The sequence below is a fragment of the Callithrix jacchus genome, chromosome 7 (genome assembly GCF_049354715.1).
Source record: "Callithrix jacchus isolate 240 chromosome 7, calJac240_pri, whole genome shotgun sequence".
NCBI lineage: Eukaryota > Metazoa > Chordata > Mammalia > Primates > Cebidae > Callithrix > Callithrix jacchus.
Genome location: NC_133508.1, coordinates 72,211,517 through 72,234,902, shown reverse-complemented (window position 1 = coordinate 72,234,902; position 23,386 = coordinate 72,211,517). Strand labels below are relative to the sequence as shown.

Sequence of the window (23,386 nt, the reverse complement as noted above, 5' to 3'; positions counted from 1 at the left end):
GAAGGAGGTGAATACATTTATTGAATACTTACTGTATACCTATAGGCACTAGGCTTAACACTTTGGTTTACCTCATTTCTTTTTTTTTTTTTTTTTTAATTTTTTATTGCATTTTAGGTTTGGGGGTACATGTGCAGAACATGCAAGACAGTTGCATAGGTACACACATGGCAGTGTGTTTTGCTTTCCTTCTCCCCTTCACCCACATTTGGCATTTCTCCCCAGGCTATCCCTCCCCACCTCCCCCTCCCACTGGCCCTCCCCATTTCCCCCCAATAGACCCCAGTGTTTAGTACTCTTCTCTCTGTGTCCATGCGTTCTCATTTTTCATCACCCACCTATGAGTGAGAATATGCGGTGTTTCGTTTTCTGTTCTTGTGTCAGTTTGCTGAGGATGATGTTCTCCAGATTCATCCACGTCCCTACAAATGACACAAACTCATCATTTCTGATTGCTGCATAATATTCCATGGTGTATATGTGCCACATTTTTCCAATCCAGTCTAAAAATATAGAACGCTTCACGAATTTGCGTGTCATCCTTGCGCAGGGGCCATGCTAATCTTCTCTGTATCGTTCCAATTTTAGTATATGTGCTGCCGAAGCGAGCACTGGTTTACCTCATTTCATCCTCACAACTACTCTATAAGGTAAGTACTATCATTATCACCTCCCAGTTTATAGCAAATGAAACTGAGACTCAAAAATGTTGACTGTCCATGTTTGGTGGCTCATGCCTGTAATCCCAGCACTTCGGAAGGCCAAGGCAGGAGGATGGCTTGAGCCAAGTTCCAGACCAGCCTGAGCAACATAGTGAGACCGTCTCTACAAAAAATACAAAAATTAGCCAGGTGTAGTGGCGCACACCTTCAGTTCCAGCTACTTGGGAGGCTGAGGTGGGAGGATCCCTTGGGCCCAGGAGGTCGGGCCTGTAGTGAGAGGTGTAGTGAGAGGTGACTGCACCACTGCACTCCAGCCTGGGTGACAGAGCTAGACCCTGTCTCAAAAAAAAAGTTGACCATCTTGGTCAAGGTTTCCCAGCTAGTAAGTGGTAGAGCCAGGACTCAAATTCAGGGTTCTTTAATTTCCAAATACAAGCCTTTAACTACCATGTTGCACTATTTATACAAGTTGGAGAAACTGAGTTTTCTGGAACATCACTGGTGAGCATAGACCATTCTATGGACCACCAAGATAAATGTGTTCAGAAGAAAGACTCCTGAGCTGATGCAGAGACTCTAAATAGAAATGTGATGAGGGAAGATGAATGTCCAGACTAAAGTAAAAGTAGATACCATGAAGGTGAAAGATGTGAGAAAAGCACTTTGTAGGAAAGGAGAGGGCTGGTAATTTGTGCAGAAAAATGCCTATTAAGAGGATTTTAAAAAGCTGCATACCACTTTAGGTGTCTAATCATCCATAGAATATGGATGACAAAAAAGTGAACTTGCCCTATTTACCCAACCTGGGTGTACAAACAACATCGGAGGTACCACCAAGACTTTGTAGAATGGGGCACCTTGCTTTAGCATGTAAGACAGTGTTTTATGCAAAGTGGGCCTAATAAGGCCAAAACCTTGAGAGATGGGGCCTGTTCCAGAGGGGCAGCTAGTGTATGTCAGATGCAATAGAAGAGACAAGGGCAGCACTGAGAAGTGAAGCCAAGCACGACTAATGATTATCAGTCGTTCAACATCAAGACCAGCTTCTGAAGTAAAGGTAGGACCTAAGAGTGAAGCTAAAATCGTCGAGGGTCCAGTCAGAAGATGTCAAGCGACCTGGCTATCGTTTCCTGAAGAAACGAGGCAGGCGAAATGAAAGCTTACAGAGGAAGGGGATGGTCATTTAATTAACCATAGTTCTGGCACATGATGCCTTGCTGGCATGAGACTGTTTCCTGTCAAGCTGTGGACTGCTTTAAAAGTGCTGACTTCACATCTAGCAATGGAAAGACGCACCTTGTTCAAAATAAATTTATTTACTGGAAGGCGTGGGAGTATAAACCATATGACAGGAAAGTATACCTTAGTAATGGGTGTGCACTTTACACAACACTCATGCTTAGAAGTGGAACATTTTTCTGCATTTCATAAATATCATTTAAGCCCTCACTTACTCCAATTAACAAGAAATTCAATTTTAGAAATATTTTTGAGGGCTGTCCCACTCCCTAGGATTATATAACCATTCTGAACAATGCACACTGGCTTGGGCTGGGTTCCCTAGAAGCAGAGTTTAAGACAGGGATTCTTGTTCAAGTGATTTACTGGGGGAGTAATTTCTGGAGGAAGGGTGTGAGAGATGCAGGATAGGACAGGGAGTAAAAGGTTGGTGAGAATGTGATCTCGGCTGATTCTAGAAAAAATATCTGGAGCATAGGTTGGACCATAGAATTAGTTCCCCACTGAGGCAAGAGAGCCCACCTTTCTATCCCTGTGTCAATTAGTTATTGATCAAGGTGGGGTACAGCCTCCCAGGTGAGGGGAATGACAATTTTCCAGAAGAGAGGGTAGAATTGAGTTGTTGTCAACACAGCTGGAGGGTGGTGCACTGATAGATCCACTACGGTCCACCCCTTTCACCTAGCAGCTTCACTTGCTTCTCACATGAAATTCACTTTGTCTTGGCAGGGCTTCTCCTGCATCCTAGTTGGCCACAATTTCTGAGAAAACTTACAAGAGGAGGGTTTATGGAATGAAACATAGCCCATGCTGTTGCATTTGGTCCTGAGCTGTAACCGACAGTCATTATCTCCTTCTTCTGCCATTTAGGCTTTTCTGATGAGTCAAGCTACATTCTCATTCTCATGCTGTCCTGGCCACCAGATCCTTATCAGGCTATGGTTGCTAAAATTACCCATTTACAATTCAACTGGGTGTGAGAATACCAAGAAATGTTCCAGCACATCACCTGAGTGTCAGACAGATTGCCCTCATTATGCAGCAGCAATCCTATCTCTTCATGATGATTAGGGTTAATGACTCCTGAAAAATTGCTCATGCAGTTTTACTTGTGCCCTTTGGATTTGCTTGAGTTTGGTCTCAAATATATCACCTCCATTTTATGATGGATTATCGTTGGGCCCACTTGACTTTATAACTTGGTGAGTTTGTCAGAATCTAACTCAATATGGAAAGATGAAGCTACATGGCCATTTAATGTCCTATGGTCAGACACTCAGTTTCTACAGGATGATACGCCTTTGAAGTTTGAGGTACAATTCTCCCATTGTAAATTAACAAAACTTTCATCTGGCATTTTCCTCTACCAAAGACACTTCTAGTAACATGTGATCAGCCAGGTCAAATGGCCCAAGTGACAAGGCTATTTATACTGCAGTCTGCTGCTGCTGCACAGTCCTTTCTTGCTCTGGGCACACTCAAAGCTGGCAGCCTTCCACATATCAATAGATGAGACTACCACTCAATATCCAAAACAAAAATACAAAGCCTAATTTATTGCTTACATAAGTATATTCTGGTTAGGCACAGTTTCATCTAAGAAGAGCAGATTGCTAATCTTAGAGTTTTGGGAAAGCATGAAATTCAAGGACTAGTGGATTTTCAGAGGCATGAGTGGGTTGATATAATCTTTAGAAGTGTGGTTATTTGGGTGAGACAGTACATTGGTTGACATTCAGAAGTATGTTTGCTGGAATGAGTTAAATCCTGATTGGCTGACTTTTAGAAACAAGAAGTTGTCACTGAGTGGTTTGCTTGCAAAAAAATATGGTCACTGATGTTTGTTGTTGATTGATTAAAAGGTTTTAAAACCAGCTCTGGTAATTACTTGTTACTAAAGGTATGGAATTCTCATTTATTGATTAGATGGGTTCAAAAGAGATTCTGAGGGCTAGGCACGGTGGCTCACACCTGTAATCCTAGCACTTTGGGGGGCCTAGGAGGGCAGATCATCTGAGGTTGAGGCCAGCCTGACCGACATGGAGAAACCCTGTCTCTACTAAAAATACAAAATTAGCTGGGCGTGATGCCTCATGCCTGTAATCCCAGCTACTTGGGAGGCTGAGGCAAGAGAATCGCTTGAAACTAGAGGCAGAGGTTGCAATGAGCCGAGATTGTGCCACTGCACTCCAGCCTGGGCAAGAAGAGTGAAACTCCGTCTCAAAAACAAACAAACAACAACAACAACAAAACAGATTCTGGCTTGATACTCCGGCCTCAGAAAACAGTCTTTTCATAAGAGTGTGGCACTGTTTACACTCTCGATTTTCCCTTTTTGTCTTCAATCAGCCAAGGCAATCTTAGAGACCAACAACAATTATCTAGATATTTATCATTATTATTTTCTTTGAAGATGAATGTTCATTTGGAAAGGGATAATATTTAGTTCCACTGTCAATCAAGATGGTTTATCCTATTTTTGTCTTTGAGTCATATACTGAATCATTTGTCAGGGCAGCAGCTGTGTGGATGCAGATGACTCTAGACAACAGACATCAAGCAACTGCGAGAAAATAACTGGAAATGTAAGAAGAATCTGAAAGGCACTCTGGACACATGGCCCAAGATTTTTCAGGCCTGACCAAGAAAACACGTTTAAACAACTCCTTGAGTCTACCTTAGATAGCTAGGTTGTGTTTTCTTTCAGCTTACATGTAAATCATTCCTTTTACCTGGGTTGTTAATGCAGGTACAGTATGACATCAGGGACTAGATTTTGTGCCCCTATGATGTAATCTCTAAACCTCTTATAAATTTGTTTTTCTATTTTATAAGAGGTTCTTGCTTAAGGAATTTAGATATGGCAGCCTGTTAGCTGAGGATCTGCTAAAGCATTTTCTTTAGCATCTTGTATCTCTTTTACTGTAGGTCTCTACCTTTACCAGCAGTAATTTCTTTTGGGTAGCATCAAGTCATTAAATATATCAGCTCCCAGTTCATACATTTACTGTTTTATTTTTAACAATGTCACATGCCTAGAAGGGGTCACATTTCAGTCATTTGAGTTGCTTTGGCTTTCAGTCAAGGAATTGAATTCTTCAAGAGCATGGACTACTGTGCTGTAGGAGAATTAATAGAGCCTAGAGGCAATACCATGAATATATACTGTTTATTCCATGTGAATGCAAACTGCTTCTGATTCTCCTTCTTGAATGACTCAGAAATAATGCATTATTAGATAAATAGCTGCAGACTATGTACCCAAGATTGTATTATTCTGCTCTAGTAATGCCAAATCTAACACAGCAGATGTAATGGGGGCTATTAATTGTAATAAGCCATCTCATCTTTACATGAGGCAGATGGGTCATTTAAATGGAGTTATGATGATGGGACACCCACCACTACTGAATCCTTCACATGTTTGAGGGTGGCATCAATTTCTGTTAATCCCCTAGTATAGTATTGTTTTCAAAATAGCTTTATTGAGATATAATTAACATACAATATGCACATATAATATTTTGACATATGTATAAACCTATGAAGCCATAACCATTATCAAGATAATGAACATATCCATCATCCTCCAAAAGTTCATGTCTACTGCACCCCTTCATCTGATCCCTCTCTTCCTCTTCCATCCCCTGGCAATCACTGATCTTCTTTCTGTCATTATGGATTAGTTTGCATTTCTAGAATTTTATATAAATGAAATCATACAGTGATTTTTGTCTCTTTTCTTCACTCAGTATAATAGAGGCTTACCTATACCGCTGTGCACAATAGTTCATTCATTTTTACTGCTGAATAATATTCCATTGCATGGATATCACAATGTGTTATGTTGTTGATAGGCATGACTCTCTCTGTCTTTTCCAGCATTTTACTATGACAAATAAAGCTGTTATAAATATTTGTGTACAAGTAAGTCTTTGTGTGTCTTTATGTTTACAGTGGGTATCTAGTAGACAGTATATAGCTGGGTCTTCCTTTTTTGTCTTATCTGACAATTTCTGCCTTTCAATTGAGGTGTTTGGACCTCTTATATTTATGTGATTACTGATATCATTGGATTTAAATCTACCATCTTGCTATTTGTTTTCTATTTGTCTCTTATGCTTTTTCTTTTCTTCCTTTTTTGTCTTCTTTCAGATTGAGTATATTATTCCATTTTGTTTTCTGTTGACACATTAGCTACAACCCTTTGTAGTATTATTTTACTCTGTTTGGGGCTTATTGCATACATCTTTCACTGACTACCTTCAAGTAATATTATGCTGCTTTATGTAGCGTATGAGTACTTTACAGCAGTATATTCCGATTCCTCCCCTCCTGGCCCCTGTGCTTTTGTTATCCTACATTTCACTTCAAAATATATTATAAATCCTACAATATGTTATTTTTGCCTTAAACAATTGTCTCTTAAAGATGTACAAATTTCTCTCTTTCTCCTTCCTTCCCCCTTGCCTCTTCCTGTTCCCCCTTCATTTAAAACAGAGTCTTTCTGTCACTCAGGCTGGAGTACAGTAGCAAAACCCTAGCTCACTGTAACTTCAAACCTCCTGCCTCAGCCTCCCAAGTAGTAGTAGCTAGGCATGTACCACACCATGTTAATTTTCTTTTCTGTCTTTTTTTTTTTAGAGGCGTGAGCTTGCTATGTTCCCAGGCCCCTCTTGAACTCCTGGCCTCAAGCAATCCTTCTGCCTTAGCCTCCCAAAGTGGTGGGATTACAGTTGTGAGCCACTGTGCCCAGCCTTCACTTTCTGTCTTTAATGAATCAATGGCACTTAGCCATACCCACCCAATTCTTTGGTCCAGACAATTACTGTTTTTCTCATATTTCTCAAGTGTCCAAGAGTTTTCCAGCTACTGCATACTTCCCACTGTAACCCATCCCATTTAAACACAGGTGAAAGTCTGAGCTTTCATCTGATGTAGCACTGTTACAGGAGGTTGGAAACCGTCAATATTGTTTCTACTGCCAGCTCTGGTGGCCTCATCATCCTCCAGCCAGTAAGTGATCCTGCTCCAGAATCCCTTGGAGAGTGCTTTCTAGGATCACTTCTGGTACCAAATGCTTTTTAGCTTGAGTTCCCTAGAAGTGAACCAAAATGAGAGTGCTAGTACAAGTCATTAATTGGAGAAGTGCTCTCAGGAGAAGCAGAGTTAGGAAGCAAGAGAGGGGAGGGAGGAAAAGCTAAGCCAGAACTTGATCTTGGCTGGAGACCAGCTTTAGACTGATCCCACAGGGAGACTCTGGAGGACAAACTGTATCCCACTTAAATTCAGTGAATGGATCTTTTATCCCTGTGTCAGTCAATCAGTCATTGGCAAAGGGTAGGTATTGGTGAACAGTCTCCTAGGCAAGGGGGGCTCCTGTTTGGCTGTGGGAAATTCTCTCAAGAAAAGGAGAGTTGTGAGTTGTTATCAACCAACATTTATAACAGCTGGAAATGGGTGCCCAGGTAAGTAAAGGGAGTAAGGGCAGGGTATCAACAGTATGCAGTACAGTGACTGTCCTAAATGTTTAGGGATGCGCCTCTGGTCTCCAGTCTGCCCTTGTCCCAATTCTATTGTCTAAGCTCACAGGGTCTTTTGAGGGTGGGCTACACTGATGCTTTTATCTCAAGTTTGGGCTTGGGAGTCTTGGCAAGGTTGGTAGCTTCCACATTATGGCCATGTTCCCCAAACACTGCAGTCATTCTTCATTAAGATTCTGCCAAACTCACAGAATATGGTTCCTTATACTCGTGCAACAACCAGACCTGCATCTTTGTCCCATCTCAAGGGAAACACCAAGCAAACCTCTCTTCTGAATGCCTCTTTTACAAAGAAGAAAATTGCGGCTCAGGGAGGCTAAATGAATTTTGCACCAAGGCTGAAAGAGGTAGAGCTGGGACAACATGTAAGTGTTAACTTACAGGCCTTCCACTATATCAGGGAGGAAGACTATGGTCCATGAGCCAAGTCCACCTTCCCCCTTCCCCTACCTGTTTTGTAAGCAAAGTTTTCTTGGAACATAGCCACGCTCTCTTATTAATGTATCGTCTATGGCTGCTTCCACACTATAATGGCATCACTGAGTAGCTGTTAGAGGGAGTATGACCTGCAAAGCCAAAAGTATTTATTGCCTGTAAATATTTTCACTACATCATGCTGCTTCTGTGAACCTCCACAGACTTTTTATAATTCTAAGACTCAGTTATTCTAAGGATTTAGTTGGAGGAGGGATTCTCCCTGATTCTAAGTGAGACAGCACAAGGCAGGTCTTGAAAACCTACTTTCTTCTATACTAACAAGAAATTAGGGCAGCTCTAGTGCTACTTAGCTAAAGGGGATTTTGAAAAGTCCTGGAGAGAGCTGGGTTTGGTGTCATGTGACTGTAGTCTCAGCTACTTGGGAGGCTGAGGCAGGAGGATCACTTGAACCCGGGATTTTGTTTCAAAAAAAAAAAAAAAAAAGGCCTGGAGAGAAAGAGGGATGAATCAGCTTAAAAGGTAGTCCTTAAAAATAAAAAGACTGTGGATCTTCCAATTCAGAATTCTGCAGCATTTGTGAATGAATTAATATTGGTATGTACAAAGGAAAGGTCTGGAAGGTTACAGACATTTGGTGAGTGGCTACCTTTGGTGGAAGGAGAGATATTTAACTCATTTCTTCTATATTGTTTGTGTATGTGTGTGTGTGTGTGTGTATATATATAGTATAACCAAATACTTTTTGCAACTAAAAAAACACACAAACACACACAATAAGAAAGTGGGAGGGGGAGAGAGAGAGAGAGAGAGAGAGAGAGAGAGAGAGAGAGGGAGAGAGAGACACCCACCCCTTCCTACTGGTATTTAAGAAAATAATCTATCTTTCTAGAATGATGGATGCAGCTGTGTTCATAGTGGATGGTTGACTTAATGACCTCACTTGCCCCTGGTATCAATCCCATGATTGATAGGCTGCCTCAAACTCCTCAGGCTCTGTGTTCCTTTATGAGCAGAGAGCTGGAAGAAACATTCAGAATAAAGTAAGTAGTACAATTTCTGCAGAGGCAAACAAATTGCATAGTTGTGTTTGGAGATACAATTGCAACTATGTTCCCATTTTTCAGTAAGCTAGTATGAAGACTCATTTGTGGATGTCAGAAACCCAGTCAAGAAATATTTTAACCTTTTTTCAGAATTGCTTCATGATATATAGGGATGGCTGAGTTTTTTCTATTAGAAAAAATACAAATAATACATGAGCATTGTAACACATTCAACAATACTAATATGTATAAAATAAAAAGTGAAAGTCCTCCCTTCAAATCACACTCACCAGGGTAATAACTGCATATAATTTGACATTGGAACACATGTAAATAGGTATTTACAAGTATTTCCATTCATATTCTAATATTCATTGTTAAACAAAATGGCATCAGGCTACATATAGGAAACCATTTTTATTTTCACTTAATCTATCTTGGGCCATGGAATATAAGGTATATTTAGATTCATTTCATTCTTATATAATTTATATAACATTTATTATATTGTTATATAATTTATATAACAAGTCTCTACTTTTAGACATGTAAGTTGGTCCTCTTCTGTGTTGTAGTGCTGCAACGCTAAATACTTTTTTTTGGGGGGGACAGAGTCTTGCTCTGTTGCCCAGGCGGGAATGCAATGGTGTGATCTCAGCTCTCACCAACCTCTGCCTCCTAGCTTCAAGCGATTCTCCTGCCTGAGGTTACCCAGTAGCTGGGATTATACACGCACATCACCACACCCAGCTAATTTTTGTATTTTTAGTAGAGACAGGGTTTCACCATGTTGGCCAGACTGGTCTTGAACTCCTGACCTCATGATCTGCCTGCCTTGGCCTCCTAAAGTGCTGTGATTACAGGTGTGAGCAACTGCGCCTGGCAACACTGAATATCTCTGTACACAAATATTTGGACTGTGTGTGCAAACATTTCTTTTGGACATATTTAAAAGGTTATGCACATTTACTTTTAATAGATACCAAAATTGTTCTCTACAAAAAGGTTGTACATCTTAGAACCTTACCCCCAGTTTATACTTTCTTGTTTCTTATTTCCCATTTTTGTAATTACCATCAAGGTTGAGGATTTTTTCATGTTTATTGGCCATTAACATTGCTTCTTTTGTGAATTTTCTTAGTCTTTGGTCTTTTTAAAATGATATTCTCTCCTCCCCCCCTCCGGCCCATTGATTTGTAGGAATGTCTTTTAAGTTATAGATATTAACGTTTTCCTTTTTTCCCCTTTGTCTATAAGGTTCAGAATAGTAACTATTTCTACAATGGAAACATCCCCAATTTACATTTATCATTGAGCAGGAGAATGACTTTCATCACATAGAGACTTGTGATTTTATGTAGTCAAATCTGTCAAGTCTTTTTTCATATTGCTTCTGGGTTCCCTGTCACTCTTAGAAACACATCTTCTCCAAAAATTACAAGCATATATATATATATGTATATATATGTGTATATATATGTATATATATGTGTATATATATGTGTATATATGTATATATGTGTATATATGTATATGTATATATGTGTATATATGTATATATATGTGTGTATATATATATATATATATATGCTTGATATAATTCTTTTTTTTTTTTTTTTTGAGACGGAGTTTCGCCCTTCTTGCCCAAGCTGGATTGCAACGGCGCGATCTCGCAACCTCCGCCTCCGGGTTCAAGCAATTCTCCTGCCTCAGCCTCCCGAGTAGCCGGGATTACAGGTGCGCACCACCACGCCCGGCTAATTTTGTATTTTTAGTGGAGACGGGGTTTCTCCATGTTGACCAGGCTGGTCTCAAACTCCCGACCGCAGGTGATCCACCTGCCTCGGCCTCCCAAAGTGTTGGGATTACAGGCGTGAGCCACCGCGTCCGGCCCATGATTATATCTTTAATCCAACCATGTACTATTTTTGTTAAGGATGGACGTAAGGTTCCCCTCTTGTTAATTTTTCTCCAATCTGGCTTACAGTGAAGGAGTTTCTGGGGATATTTTACGGAGTAACGTAGGGAAACGGCTGCCTGGGTACCTATGCCTTTTTGACACCCACACGTGCTCCGCACCTTACATACACTGCGTGATTTTATCCTAAAACGAGTTTTAAAATCCCAGTCTGTAGACAGAAAAACTGGGAATCACATAAGGTAAGTGACCCGCACAGCGGGCATCGGAAGAGACTCGGACGACACCGGAGACAAGGACGGGACATAAGGCACCGGACACCGCGCCCACTTTCCAACCTCTCGCGACAGTTGTACGTCATCCGAGAGCGCCGTGGAAGTCGCGCGGCCGCCGTCGCGCCAAGCTTCGCTCGGAGGTGCTGTCTCACCGGTGAGACTGGGAAGTCGGCGAGGCTCGCGCTCTGTCGGACCTGGAGCCCCTGGCCTCCCGCCACCATGGAGTACCTCATCGGTATCCAAGGCCCCGACTATGTTCTTGTCGCCTCCGATCGGGTGGCCGCCAGCAATATTGTCCAGATGAAGGACGGTGAGAGGAAGCAGGGGAGGCCCGGCCAGGCCTGGGTGTCGGGCGGCCAAAGGGAGTTCGTCGGGGGTTGAATGAGTACCAGGGAGGATCTGAGAGGTGGATGCCGGCCTGCCCTGCCGGTACTTACTTTTTTTTTTTGAGATGGAGTTTCGCTCTTGTTGCCCTGGCTGGAGTGCAGTGGCGCGATCTCGGCTCACCGCAACCTCCGCGTCCCGGGTTCAAGCGATTCTCGTGCCTCAGCCTCCCGAGTAGCTGGGATTACAGGCATGAGCCACCACCCCCGGCTAATTTTAGTATCATTAGTAGAGACGGGGGTTTCTCCATGTTGGTCAGGCTGGTCTCGAACTCCCAACCTCAGGTTATCCGCTCGTCTCGACATCTCAAAGTGTTGGGATTACAGGTGTGAGCCACCGCTCCCGGCCTTATGATTTTTTTTTTTTTTTCAAAATAACGAAAAAAACAGGCACACAAGTCTGGGTCCCTGGCATTTGCTCCTCCAGGACTCCTAGGTCAGTGCTCTGCTCTGGCCTTCGCTAAATGCTTCTTGCTTGGTGAGAGTTGCCTAAAGGGAATCAGTTTATAAATGTTTAAGCGCCTGCCCAGAACTTGGCTCTCTAGATTACCGAATCTCTGATAAATTTACCATTGTTGCTAGTAAGTGGGTTAGTTTGTTGGCGGCATAAGGTGGATCCTGGGGAGAGTGAGACTGTGGGACCAGAAGCTTGACATTTCCCTTCGGCTGCCCGTATATTCCCGTGACTTCCGATTCTTCTTTTCCAGTTTTCCAGGACAATGGCTGCCAGGTTTTCCTTATATTTAAGTAGTTAATGGAGTTAGGAGATTAGAGCTCTGTCATTTATTTGCCTTATCACTTTGTATAAGTTATTTTGCAGTGCCCAGATTGCCTCATCTTTAAGATTAGCAATACCAAATTCTCAAACTTGTTGGGAGGATTGAGTAAATGAGTTATGCACAAATGCTTCGCACTAGACAGGTACTTAATAATACTAAGTACACATAGGTGCCCAAATGTATTGGTCAAATGAACATTAAGTCATGTGAACCAAAGCTTAATCCTTTTTGAACAGTAAAAGTCTTTGATTAATTAGGAAAACAAACTTAGATTCGGCAGAAAAACAACCAAAATCTCAAAATTATGTATTAAGTAATTTACTATAGAGAGACAGTATAGTATAGTATAGTATAGTATAGTATAGTATAGTATAGTATAGTATAGTATAGTATAGTAGTTATGGGCAAAATATCTGGACTCAGACTACATAGGTTGAACCCAGGTTCTGCCACTTGTAACCTTAAGCAAATTTCTCAAACTCTCTGCCTCAGAACTAACATCTATAAGGTGGTGATGTAATAGCGCCTATCTCAAAATGTTACATGAATTAATGTAAATCGCTTAACACAGCACCTGGTACTTTATGAAATTCTATAATTAGTTTGTAGAAGTTTTGTTTGTAAGCCAGACCTTCCAAAGCAGTGAATTTGGAGAGTAAATTTGTCCATTAGTTTGAATATTAAAGCCAAATGATTTTAGCATTAAGTCGTGTCTAGGTAGAACAATAATCATTACCTTCACAGGTCTTTTGTCTCATCCCAGTAATGTATGTGAAATCACACTGAAAAGTAGAATGTGCTTTAAGCCTACTTATGTACACAGTACTTCTAGTCATTATAGGGAATGCAGTATATTACTTTTAACACATAGAAGAGTCCAAGACATTAAGAAAACAAGGAAATACTGCAAGATGATTTTATATGATAAAAAAAGCATTACTAGTTAGTATTAGGTTGGTTTTTTAAATTAGTGAGTTCAAGAGCAAATCTGAAGATTAATAAAAGAAATATCACTATGGTATGGGAGAAAGATGAATGTGAGTTAGTTCTTGAAAAATAGTTGGAAATAATTGCACTCCGCACATTCTAATTTTTCCTGTAGTCTTTTCTGGTATTAAAAAAATTATGATAGAAATTTTAGTGTTTTATGATGAATTTTCTAACCATTTCATGATGGAGCTTGTTTAGAGTAGGCAAGAATGCTGAAAAATAGTAACCTTTTGGGACTCCTTTTCTCCAAGTATAAAATGATAATACAGCTTCTAATCAACTGTTCAGTATGTCATTTTGCAAAAACATTTTGATACTATAGACATTTCCTGAGGATTGCCAGCTTATTAAGTGGTATAACTTTTGGTTTGCTTAAATGCTGCATTGCATGCCTCTTTTCTCTTGGCCTATATAAAATTGCTTTTAAGTTACTTGGAGTACTCCAGCCCACACAGAATTCTCTCTTTTCTGAATTCCTGTAGCACCTATAATCTGAACTATATTATCTAACATTAAGTATCATAATAGTGGACATGTATAGAATTCATTAGTTTTTCCTCACTTGTGGGTTAGACAGGGGTAAGTGATATTAACATTTCACATAGTTGGAAATAACATTTCACACATCTGGAAACTGGGGCTTAGAAAGGACAAATAATTTGCTGAAGTTCAGAGTGCCAAGTCCACATCATAACCAGGTCTCTTGGATTCTAGTCCTATTGGTTTTCCACAGTAGACATCCTAACGTTGTTCATTTTGTTGTCCATTTGTTTCATGTATGTGGCTCTTGTAAGTTCCTTGTCAAGAATCTTAAATTCTCCAGAGCTACACAGGCAGTTTCCTGTTCCACTCAGGGGTCTCTTAGTATCTTTCTCTTGTATTTCTGTTAAATATGTTGCCCTCTGCTATTCATTGGACATACTCAGTGTTTAAAAAACATTTTTAGTCTTGTATTAAGCTAATTTCAAAATTGAACAGGTTACTGCCTAGAATTTTAGCCTTTCTTCTAAGTGTGACATAAGTTCTTTGTAAACAAGCTCCCTTCTCAAATAATAATAGCTTATTTCTTATTTTCAAGATAATGCAAACTTATTGGATAATGTTTTCTTATAAAATGAGGCATGTTAAGTATAGAAGTGTTAGGAAATACTGATAAGCAAAAAGAAGGAAATAAAAACTGCGCATACTCTTAACCCCTGGCAGGCACTTAGAATATACCCTTCTGCTCCTTTTTCTTTGCATAGATAATATAACAAGTTTTTCTTTTATTAACAAGTTCACAAACTAACAGTCTTTAAATCTGTAGCCTGTATAACAAATAAAAGTGTGTTTGTTTAGGAGTTTTGAGGCAGTTTGATATGATCTACAGGTGCATTTTGTGTGTTCCCCCCCCAAGTCTAAGAAGCCATATTACTGTTATCTACAACTCTGAAACACTTGTAAAGTGTTTGACAGTAGCATTTTGTTCTTTAAATCCTATTAAGGGATTTTGACATTTTAGAAGCTTTAAAACAGGAAACATGTCTCCTGGGGAAGATTATTCAGCACTATTTGAAAAATGAAAAGTGAAAGTGAGAGTAAGATAGGAAGATTTAGGTCTTTTCCAAAGCTGCAGACTGAATGTGGAGTTTTCTTCCTTAGGCAATAACTGTAACCTGAATATTTATCAATCTAATCTGAATGAGTCTGGTTCAGCTAGATAAGATTAGAGTATTAGGATTTTTGTGAGTTATTTTAAATAGCTTACTATCAAAATATTCACTGGAATTTTTGCTTTGGCAATCATTTTACTTTTCTCTTTTTGGAAATGGAATTGGTTTATTTTTTAAAGCGATTAATATTCTCAGTTGATTGGCCAGGTGCGGTGGCTCACACCTGTAATCCCAGCACTTTGGGAGGCCAAGGTGGGCGGATCACGAGGTCAAGAGATCAAGACCATCCTGGCCAACATGGTGAAACCCCGTCTCTACTAAAAATAAAAGTTAAAAAAAAAAATTAGCTGGGCATGGTGGCACACGCCAGTGGTCCCAGCTACTCGGGAAGCTGAGGTGGAAGAATCACTTGAACCCAGGAGGCGGAGGTTGCAGTGAGCCAAGATTGTGCCATTGCACTCTGGCGACAGAGCAAGATCCGCCCCCACCCCCCCAAAAAAAATATATAAATATATATATATTCTCAGTTGATTTTCTGTTCTTTCTTGAGAGGTTCTTTAATTTTAATTGTGGCACCAGTCCTTTCCATATATGCTTTTGTACAGCTACAAATAACTAACATTTGTAGTTGTAGAAATGTTTTAGGGCTTTGTTATCATGAGCCTAAAGATAATCGCCATTGGTTGGATTCCTTCAGTTTCTTTTGTTGTTCTGTTCCTTGCATTTCAAATGCCTTTAAATACTTTAAATTGTATTTTCAATTGGTAGCTTTCATGTATATTCTCCAACTGAAATTGACACTACACAATATGTTGATACTTTAACATGAAGAGTGGAAGAGATAAATTGATACCGTTACCTATTAAAATCTAAAAGCAATGATTAGTGAAATCATTCACTATACAGTTATCACTGGTATCTGTGGGGATTGGTTCCAGAATCTCTGCAGATACCCAAATTTATAGCATGTTACACAGGTAGATACTCCTGTGTATTTTAAATCATCTCTAGATTATTTATAATACTTAATATGACGTAAATGCTATGTAAATAGTTTTTATATTGTATTGTTTAGGGAATAATGACCAGAAGAAAAGTCAGTACATGTTTATGAAAGCATCCATTTTTTTTTTCTGAATAATTTTGATCCATAGTTGGTTGAATTGTGGATTCAGAATCCACGGATATGGAAGACCAACTACAGTAATTAATAAACCTGTTTATGGTTGCATAAATAACAACACTCAATTTCTGTTAAGGCAATTTCTAACACAGTTTTTTTTCTTTGAGCAGATCATGACAAGATGTTTAAGATGAGTGAAAAAATATTACTCCTGTGTGTTGGAGAGGCTGGAGACACTGTACAGTTTGCAGAATATATTCAGAAAAACGTGCAACTTTATAAGATGCGAAATGGTGGGTAAGAGCTAGAGCTTTGCTTGGCATATTAGTTTACTAGGGCTGCCATTATAGAGTCATGGAGTGGGTGGCTTAAACAACAAAAATGTATTTTCTTACACTTCTGGGTGTTAGAAGTCAAAGATTAAGGTGTTGGCAGTGTTGATTTCTGAGGCCTCTCTCCTTGGCTTGTAGATGGCCATCTTCTCCCTGTGTCTTCACATGATTTTTCCCTCTGTACTGTGTCTAAATTTCCTCTTCTAAGAATACCAGTCATATTGGATTAGGAACTCATTTTAATTTAATAATGTCTTAAGGATCCCTTCTCCAAATACAGTCACATTCTGAAATACCAGGGATTAAGACTTCAACATGTAAATTTTTAGAGGACAAAATTCAGCCTGTAACAATTTGTTTGTCTTTAAATTTGAACTGAAAAATAATATTCTTTAAGACTTTTGTAGTAATATTTTCATTTGAGTTTTCTATGTTTTAAAAAGTTGTCTCTACCTGAAATATTCTGATTCTTCCGATCTTAAAAGATTTCCTACAATAATGCTAGAGCAGAGAACTATTGTAACATTGATAGTTGGACATTTGATAGTTGGTAGATAAAACTAACACCATTGGCCTGGTGTGGTGGTTCACACCTATAATTCCAGTAATTTGGGAGACCCAGGTGGGAGGATCGCTTGAGCTCAGGAGTTAAGACTAGCCTGACCAACATAGTGACATGTCATCTCTACAAAAAAAATTTTTTAATTAGCTGAGTGTGGTGGCATGCACCTGTAGTCCTAGCTACTCAGGAGGCTGAGGCAGGAAGATCATTTGAGTTCAGAAGGTTGAGGCTGCAGTGAATTAATGATTGTGCCACTGCACTCTGGGAGGCAGCAAGACATTGTCTCTAAAAAAAATTTTTTTTAAATCAACCAAAATAAACCAAACAGCTAACACCATCTTAGAGGTAGGGATGGTAGTATCAGACTTTTTAAGTGTTAGATATTTCAGAGGATGTGATTTTGAGTTTAAAAGTATCAGAATCTGGTCAGGCAGAGAGGCTTATACCTGTAATCCCAGCACTTTGAGAGGCTGAAACGGAAAGATCACATGAGGTCAGTAGTTTGAGACCAGCCGAGGCAACAAAGAAAGACCCTGGCTCTGTGAAAAATAAAAAATAGGTGGGTACAGTGGTACACGCCTATAGTCCCAGCTACTCAGGAAGCTGAAGTGGGACGATCGCTTGAGCCCAGGAGTTCAAGGTTACAGTGATTCATGACTGTGCCACTGCACTCCAGCCTGTGTGACAGAGTGAGACCCTGTCTCAAAACAAACAAAAAAATCTGAATCTCAGAGTCAAAAAACCTAGGTAAACCTTGGCTTTACTATATTCTATGTGATAAGTCATTTGTCTTCTCTGGGCCTTTATTTTCTTTATCTCTAAAATGAATTCTAATAATGCTAATGAATAATACATATGAAAATGCTTTGGAAACTTAAAGCATTGTGTAACTAACTGTAGGTATTTACTATGCCATAAAAGGGTTTTAGCTTACTCTCTGATAGGTTCTGATCTAGAGAGATAATTAGGACTATTGTGAAGTATTTTGTAAGCTCTCTCTGGGGCTAATAAACTCTTATCCACTGGGAAAGCCTCCCTATCAAATAATGCTAGCCACTAGGCCTCTGATTCAGGAACGTTGGTAGTGGTGTTCTGGCAGAGAAAACTTTATTTCCGCTTACTTCACAGTTCAATAACAACGTTATACACTGCACTGGTATAGTAATACTGTGAAGGAACTGAATTTGACTATATTTGACTATATTTGCATGTGTAAAATGCCTAAAGATCTATTCACATAGATCTTTGGGGTAGTGGATTTAGCATTTGTATTCAATTCCATAAATATTTTTGAGGGCCTATTCTATGGTAAGCATTCTGCTTAATATTGCAGATGATTCAAAGATGAATAAGGCTTAGTCCCTACATTCAGGAACATAATGCACATGGTACTTAGGTTTACGCAGGTTTAGAATATTTCAAGAATTTTGCTTTTTTTTTTTTTCCAGTGGTTCCACTTTTTGCCTCCATAACAAAAGTATGTCAGTAATGCTTCTGAAGTCCAGTAGGTACAGTATTATTTCACTGGCTGTCCTAAGACAGGGAGAAGAGTGAACAATAGCAAGAGTTGTTTATTACTTGAGTTTTAGAGTCTAAAGTAAGTGCACAGAACATATTTGGTTAAAATTATCCTTAAAGACCCTAAAATTACCTGTCAAGTACAGTTTTGTGTATATAACTCTATATCATAATTCTTATGTAAGTTAAAGAACTGAGCCAAAATAAGGGAAAGAAAGAGAAAATCTATATGCAGATAATTAGGCATGACTTTTCTGCCTTTAGGATAATGATCAGATCATTAGTTGTGTTTAGGGGTTTAGGTAAAGAAATGAATAGTATTCCCATTTTTCCGGGTTGCTGCTTTTTTTTTTCTTTTCTTTTTTGAGGCATGGTCTCTTTCTGTCACTCAGATTGGAGGGCAATAGTGCAGCTTCAGCTCACTGCAACATCTTACTCCTGGGCTCAAGTGATTCTCATGCCTCAGCTTCCCGAGTAGCTGGAATTACAGACATACACCACCAAGCCTGGCTAATTTTTTGTATTTTTAATAGAGACAGAGTTGCGCTATGGTGGCCAGGCCGGTGTTAAACTCCTCAAGTGATTCACCTACTGGGCCTCCCAGAGTGCTGGGATTACAGGTGTGAGCCACAGTGCCTGCCTCTTTTTATTTTTTGAGACAGTGTCTCACTCCTGTTGCCTAGGCTGGAGTGCAGTAGCAAAATCATGGCTTATTGCAGCCTTGACTTCCCAGGCTCAGGTGATCCTCTCACCTCAGCCTCCCAAGTAGCTGGGAAAAAAGGTGCGCACCACCACCTCTGGCTAATTTTTATATTTTAGTAGAGATGGAGTTTCACCTTGTTGCCCAAAATGGTCTTAATCTGCTTGCCCCAATTTCCCAAAGTGCTGTGATTTCAGACATGAGCCACTGTGCCTGGCCAAGGGCTGCTTTCATTATGATTTAATATGAAGTAATAGACTTGTGAGGCTAAAGTACAATAATACATGTGAAAAGACAGCATAGACCCTGAAACGTATTTGCTGCTCAATGAATATTTGTTAGAATTTTGATCTAAATCTCTCCTAATTTAACAGAGGTATTTGAAATGTTGTAAGCAATTACTTAACCACATTGCTGTGTGTCTTTCCATACTGACATTTTCTGTGTGAGTCCACTGAGTTATGGATCATTCTTGTGCCTTTTGGCACTGGTCCTAATTTACAGGGGGATTAAGCTCCAAAGTGAATGCATTATTACATGCACACCTGATGTTATTCTCCTGAGTTGTACCTTTGTTGGTATGACAACTTTTATTTTTGAAGTTTTAACACTTGAGATACTCTATTTTTAAAAATATTACAGAATGATGGAAATGTTTCTTTCCCCCCCTGTGGCTTGTACTTTTGAAAGTCATACTTCTTAATAAAGTTACATTTAAACAATTTTTTTAATAAGGGACGACTCTGAAGTAGTCCTAATTTCTAGCCTTTCTTTTCCCAATATCCTTTTTCATTTTTTTAGAGACAGAGTTTTGCTCTGTCACCTATGCTGGAATGCAGTGGCACAATCACAATTCACTGCAGCTTTGAACCCCTGGGGTCAAGTGATCCTCCCCACTCAGCCTCCTAAGTTGCTGGAACTACAGGCATGTATTACCATGCCTGGCGATTTTTAAAAAAAATTTTATAGAGATCAGGTCTTATTATGTTGCCCAGGCTAGTCTCAAACTCCTAGGCTCAAGCGATCTGCCCAACTTGGCTTCTCAAAGCTCTAGTATTATAGGCATGAGCCACTGTGCCTGGTCCCAATATCCTTTTTAAAATAAACTTGTAAAAAATTGGCATCTAAGATGTCTTTTTTCCCCACTACCTGTGTATTTGTGCCCCTTTCCTTCTACGGCAGAAACTACAGTGTGTTGATGAATGAATAGTTTAAGCAAGGCTACAAGTTTCATTCCACTATAAAACTGGTTCTGTTTGTGAGCAAGAATTGCTGTCAGTACTAACCAGCTATTTCACACCTGTTGCATGAGGAAAGGGGCTAGAGAAGGAATTTACCCCTCAGTCTATGGGCTTTGTGTACTCTGAGTGTACAAACGATGGTGGGTTTTAAGAGCAGGGGTAAAACAAAAATAAAAGAAAAAGAAAAAAAAGAGCAGGGGTAGGGAATAATTTGGGGCACTGCTATTCCTTCTGTTTTACTTTAAGCATGACTCTGTCTCTTCTACCAGGATATGAATTGTCTCCCACCGCAGCAGCTAACTTCACACGCCGAAACCTGGCTGACTGTCTTCGGAGTCGGGTACGTGATACATCAGACATTGTTAGATAAGAGCAGAAAAATCCTTTGTGCTTCTTTTATATTCTCATTATACATGAGTAGTATATTTACCCTTTTTTGGCCTTCCAGAATCTTTCCCATTGCTACTTGTTCATTTTTCAGTCCAACTGTCTTTGTGCACAGTTGTTATTAATAATTACAGCTCAAAGGGCAAATATTCATTCCAGAGAATTGATTGGGACACACCAATATGAAGGCCTGTGACAATCTAACTTTTTTTTTCCTAAAAACTATTTTTTAGAGCAGTGTTAGGTTCACAGCAAAATTGAGAGGAAGTATAAAGATTTCCCACACTCCCCCTCACCCACATGTATAGCATTCTCCATTATCAGCATCTTCCACCAGAGTGGTACATTTGTCACAAATGATAAGCCTACATTGACAGTAATCACCCAACGTCCATAGTTTACATTAGGGTTCACTATTGTTGTGCTTATTATGAGTGTGGACAAATGTATAATGACATGTGTCTACTGTTACAGGATACAGAGTATTTTCACTGCCCTAAAAATCCTTTGTACTCTACTTACTCATTTTTTCCAATCTCCTCAACTCCCAACAACCACTTACCATTTTACTTTCTCTATAGTTTGCCTTTCCCATCATGTCATGTGGTTGGAATCATGGATTATGCAGCCTTTTCAGATTGGCTTCTTTTATTTGGTAATACACATTTAAGTTCCCCCCCATGTCTTTTCATGGCTTAATAGCTCATTTCTTTTTAACATTGAAAATATTCCATTGTCAGGCTGGGCACGGTGGCTCATGCCTGTAATCCCAGCACTTTGGGAGGCCAGGGCGGGCGGATTATGAGGTCAGGAGTTCGAGACCAGCCTGGCCCACATGGTAAAACCCCATCTCTACTAAAAATACAAAAGTTAGCCGGGCATGGGGCAGGTGCCTGTAATGCAAGCTACTTGGGTGGCTGAGGCACGAGAATCACTAGAACCCAGGAGGCAGAGGTTGCGGTGAGAGGAGATCGAACCACTGCACTCCACACTGTCGTGTGAGATTCCATCTCAAAAGATGCAGCACTATGTTAAGGATTGAATGCATTAAAGATTGTGTAGGACGTGCTAGGAAAGTTCATATGGTTGCTAAAGGTGTGTGTTATTCCCTTCCCACAGGGACTAAATAAATAGAGCCTTACCATGTGATCTCACCCCCAGTGCCTGTTTACTCATCTATGAAATGGAGATAACTTCCTAACCCCACAGGAGTGCCAGGAAAATGAATGCTTGTAAATCATAATATTTAACATTCATATGACTTTTGCCCAAAGCATTTTGCTTAATAATTTAATCTACTCACTAGGCCACTGAGAAAGATAGTAGTTAATTCTCTATAACTGAGATGAAGAGAAAGGCATAAAGTGGCAAAGGGACTGGCTCCAAGTCACAGCAGGTCAGACAAAGCTAAAATAATGGTGCCATAATTATTTGGCTGTTCTGCCTTAAGGTCGGCTCTTTGGTTCCTCAGTAGTATTTCTAGAACACTGGTGCTGTTCATATTTTTATTATAGTTTGAGTTTTCATCTGTACTTGCTTAAAATAAGTTTTTTTTTTAAAGTTACGGCAGATCTATAAAGCAGTTTATTTTCTAGTGCCTAATAATCTTGGACTGATAATTTCTCAATAAATAGTACCTCTCAGTACTAGCTTTGATCAAGAGCTTGTACAATCTGAGGGATCGTGAAGTCTGAAGAGAAGCTAGAGACACATAGGATTGAGAGGAGGAGGCAAATTTACATAAATTGTTTTGACCTGGGTGAAAGATCAGTAGTCTTTTCTTTAAAAACAAAAATGTATTTATTTATTTATTTTTCTCTTCCAAGGTCATAGTCACCAAGTGGTCTTTTCTTGTTCACTCTTCCTTAAGAAAGGAAAATGGGTCTGATATTAGCTTTCCTGTCACCCAGAAGTTCCTCTACTGTACAGCATTCCATAGCTTGCCATGTACAATGTTCCTCTGACTTATCAAGCAGAATTGGAATAAGAATTCCAGCTTTGGGCACAATAAATACTGTCATAAATATTGCAGACATTAAGTGAATTAAGCTCCTTTTTAGAATTGAGATAAGAGTGGCAGGGTGCTTCATGCAAATGAAGTGAATCCAGTTTAATCTTCTCCTAGCAGTAATGTTTGATGTCTTAACAAACCAATATCCCTTGTAGACAGTGACATAGGGCTCTGGTAAATACTGACTACCTCTGCCTGTGCTTCTGCAATAGGTCCAATCTCTGCTCCCCCATCTCCCTATCCAAATAGATTCTGAGTTCTAAAATATGAATTTATATTTTAGTCATTTTATTCTGGGAAGAGAGATGATAGTTTGTCAGTGTTCCTAATAAGTTCAAAATCACCAAATTTGGTATATTTGCATGGCCACTCCAGTTGACAGTTGTGAGTCATTTTGGGTCAGCCAGTTACCATATATAACTTTTGTGTTTGTAGCTTAAATTGTCTGATTTCTAATTTGCTCTGTATATGTGTGGTTGTTTAGTTGGGAGGACATTTATTACCACCGAATATATATTGAGTCTTGCATAAACTGGTTCATTAAAATATAGGCAATTTAGCATTGTGGTTAAGAGCATAGTCTCTGGATT

General features: G+C 39.6%; 1 protein-coding gene and 1 non-coding gene across 2 annotated transcripts in view; one reads left to right on the top strand and one right to left on the bottom strand.

Annotated features, from left to right (window-relative positions):
• Window positions 1-505: 505 nt before the first annotated feature.
• On the bottom strand, window positions 506-612 carry LOC118143319 (U6 spliceosomal RNA). Its single transcript, XR_004727546.3, has one exon. It is a non-coding gene; the product is annotated as a U6 spliceosomal RNA (small nuclear RNA).
• Window positions 613-11,215: 10,603 nt separating this feature from the next.
• The window catches only part of PSMB2 (proteasome 20S subunit beta 2), a 36,839-nt gene continuing 24,668 nt past the window's right edge, over window positions 11,216-23,386 (top strand). The window contains exons 1-3 of the mRNA XM_035250785.3: window positions 11,216-11,428; window positions 16,216-16,338; window positions 20,668-20,738. Coding sequence (XP_035106676.1) covers window positions 11,338-11,428; window positions 16,216-16,338; window positions 20,668-20,738 — 285 coding nt within the window. The 5' untranslated portion in view covers window positions 11,216-11,337. The remainder of the gene's footprint in view (window positions 11,429-16,215; window positions 16,339-20,667; window positions 20,739-23,386) is intronic.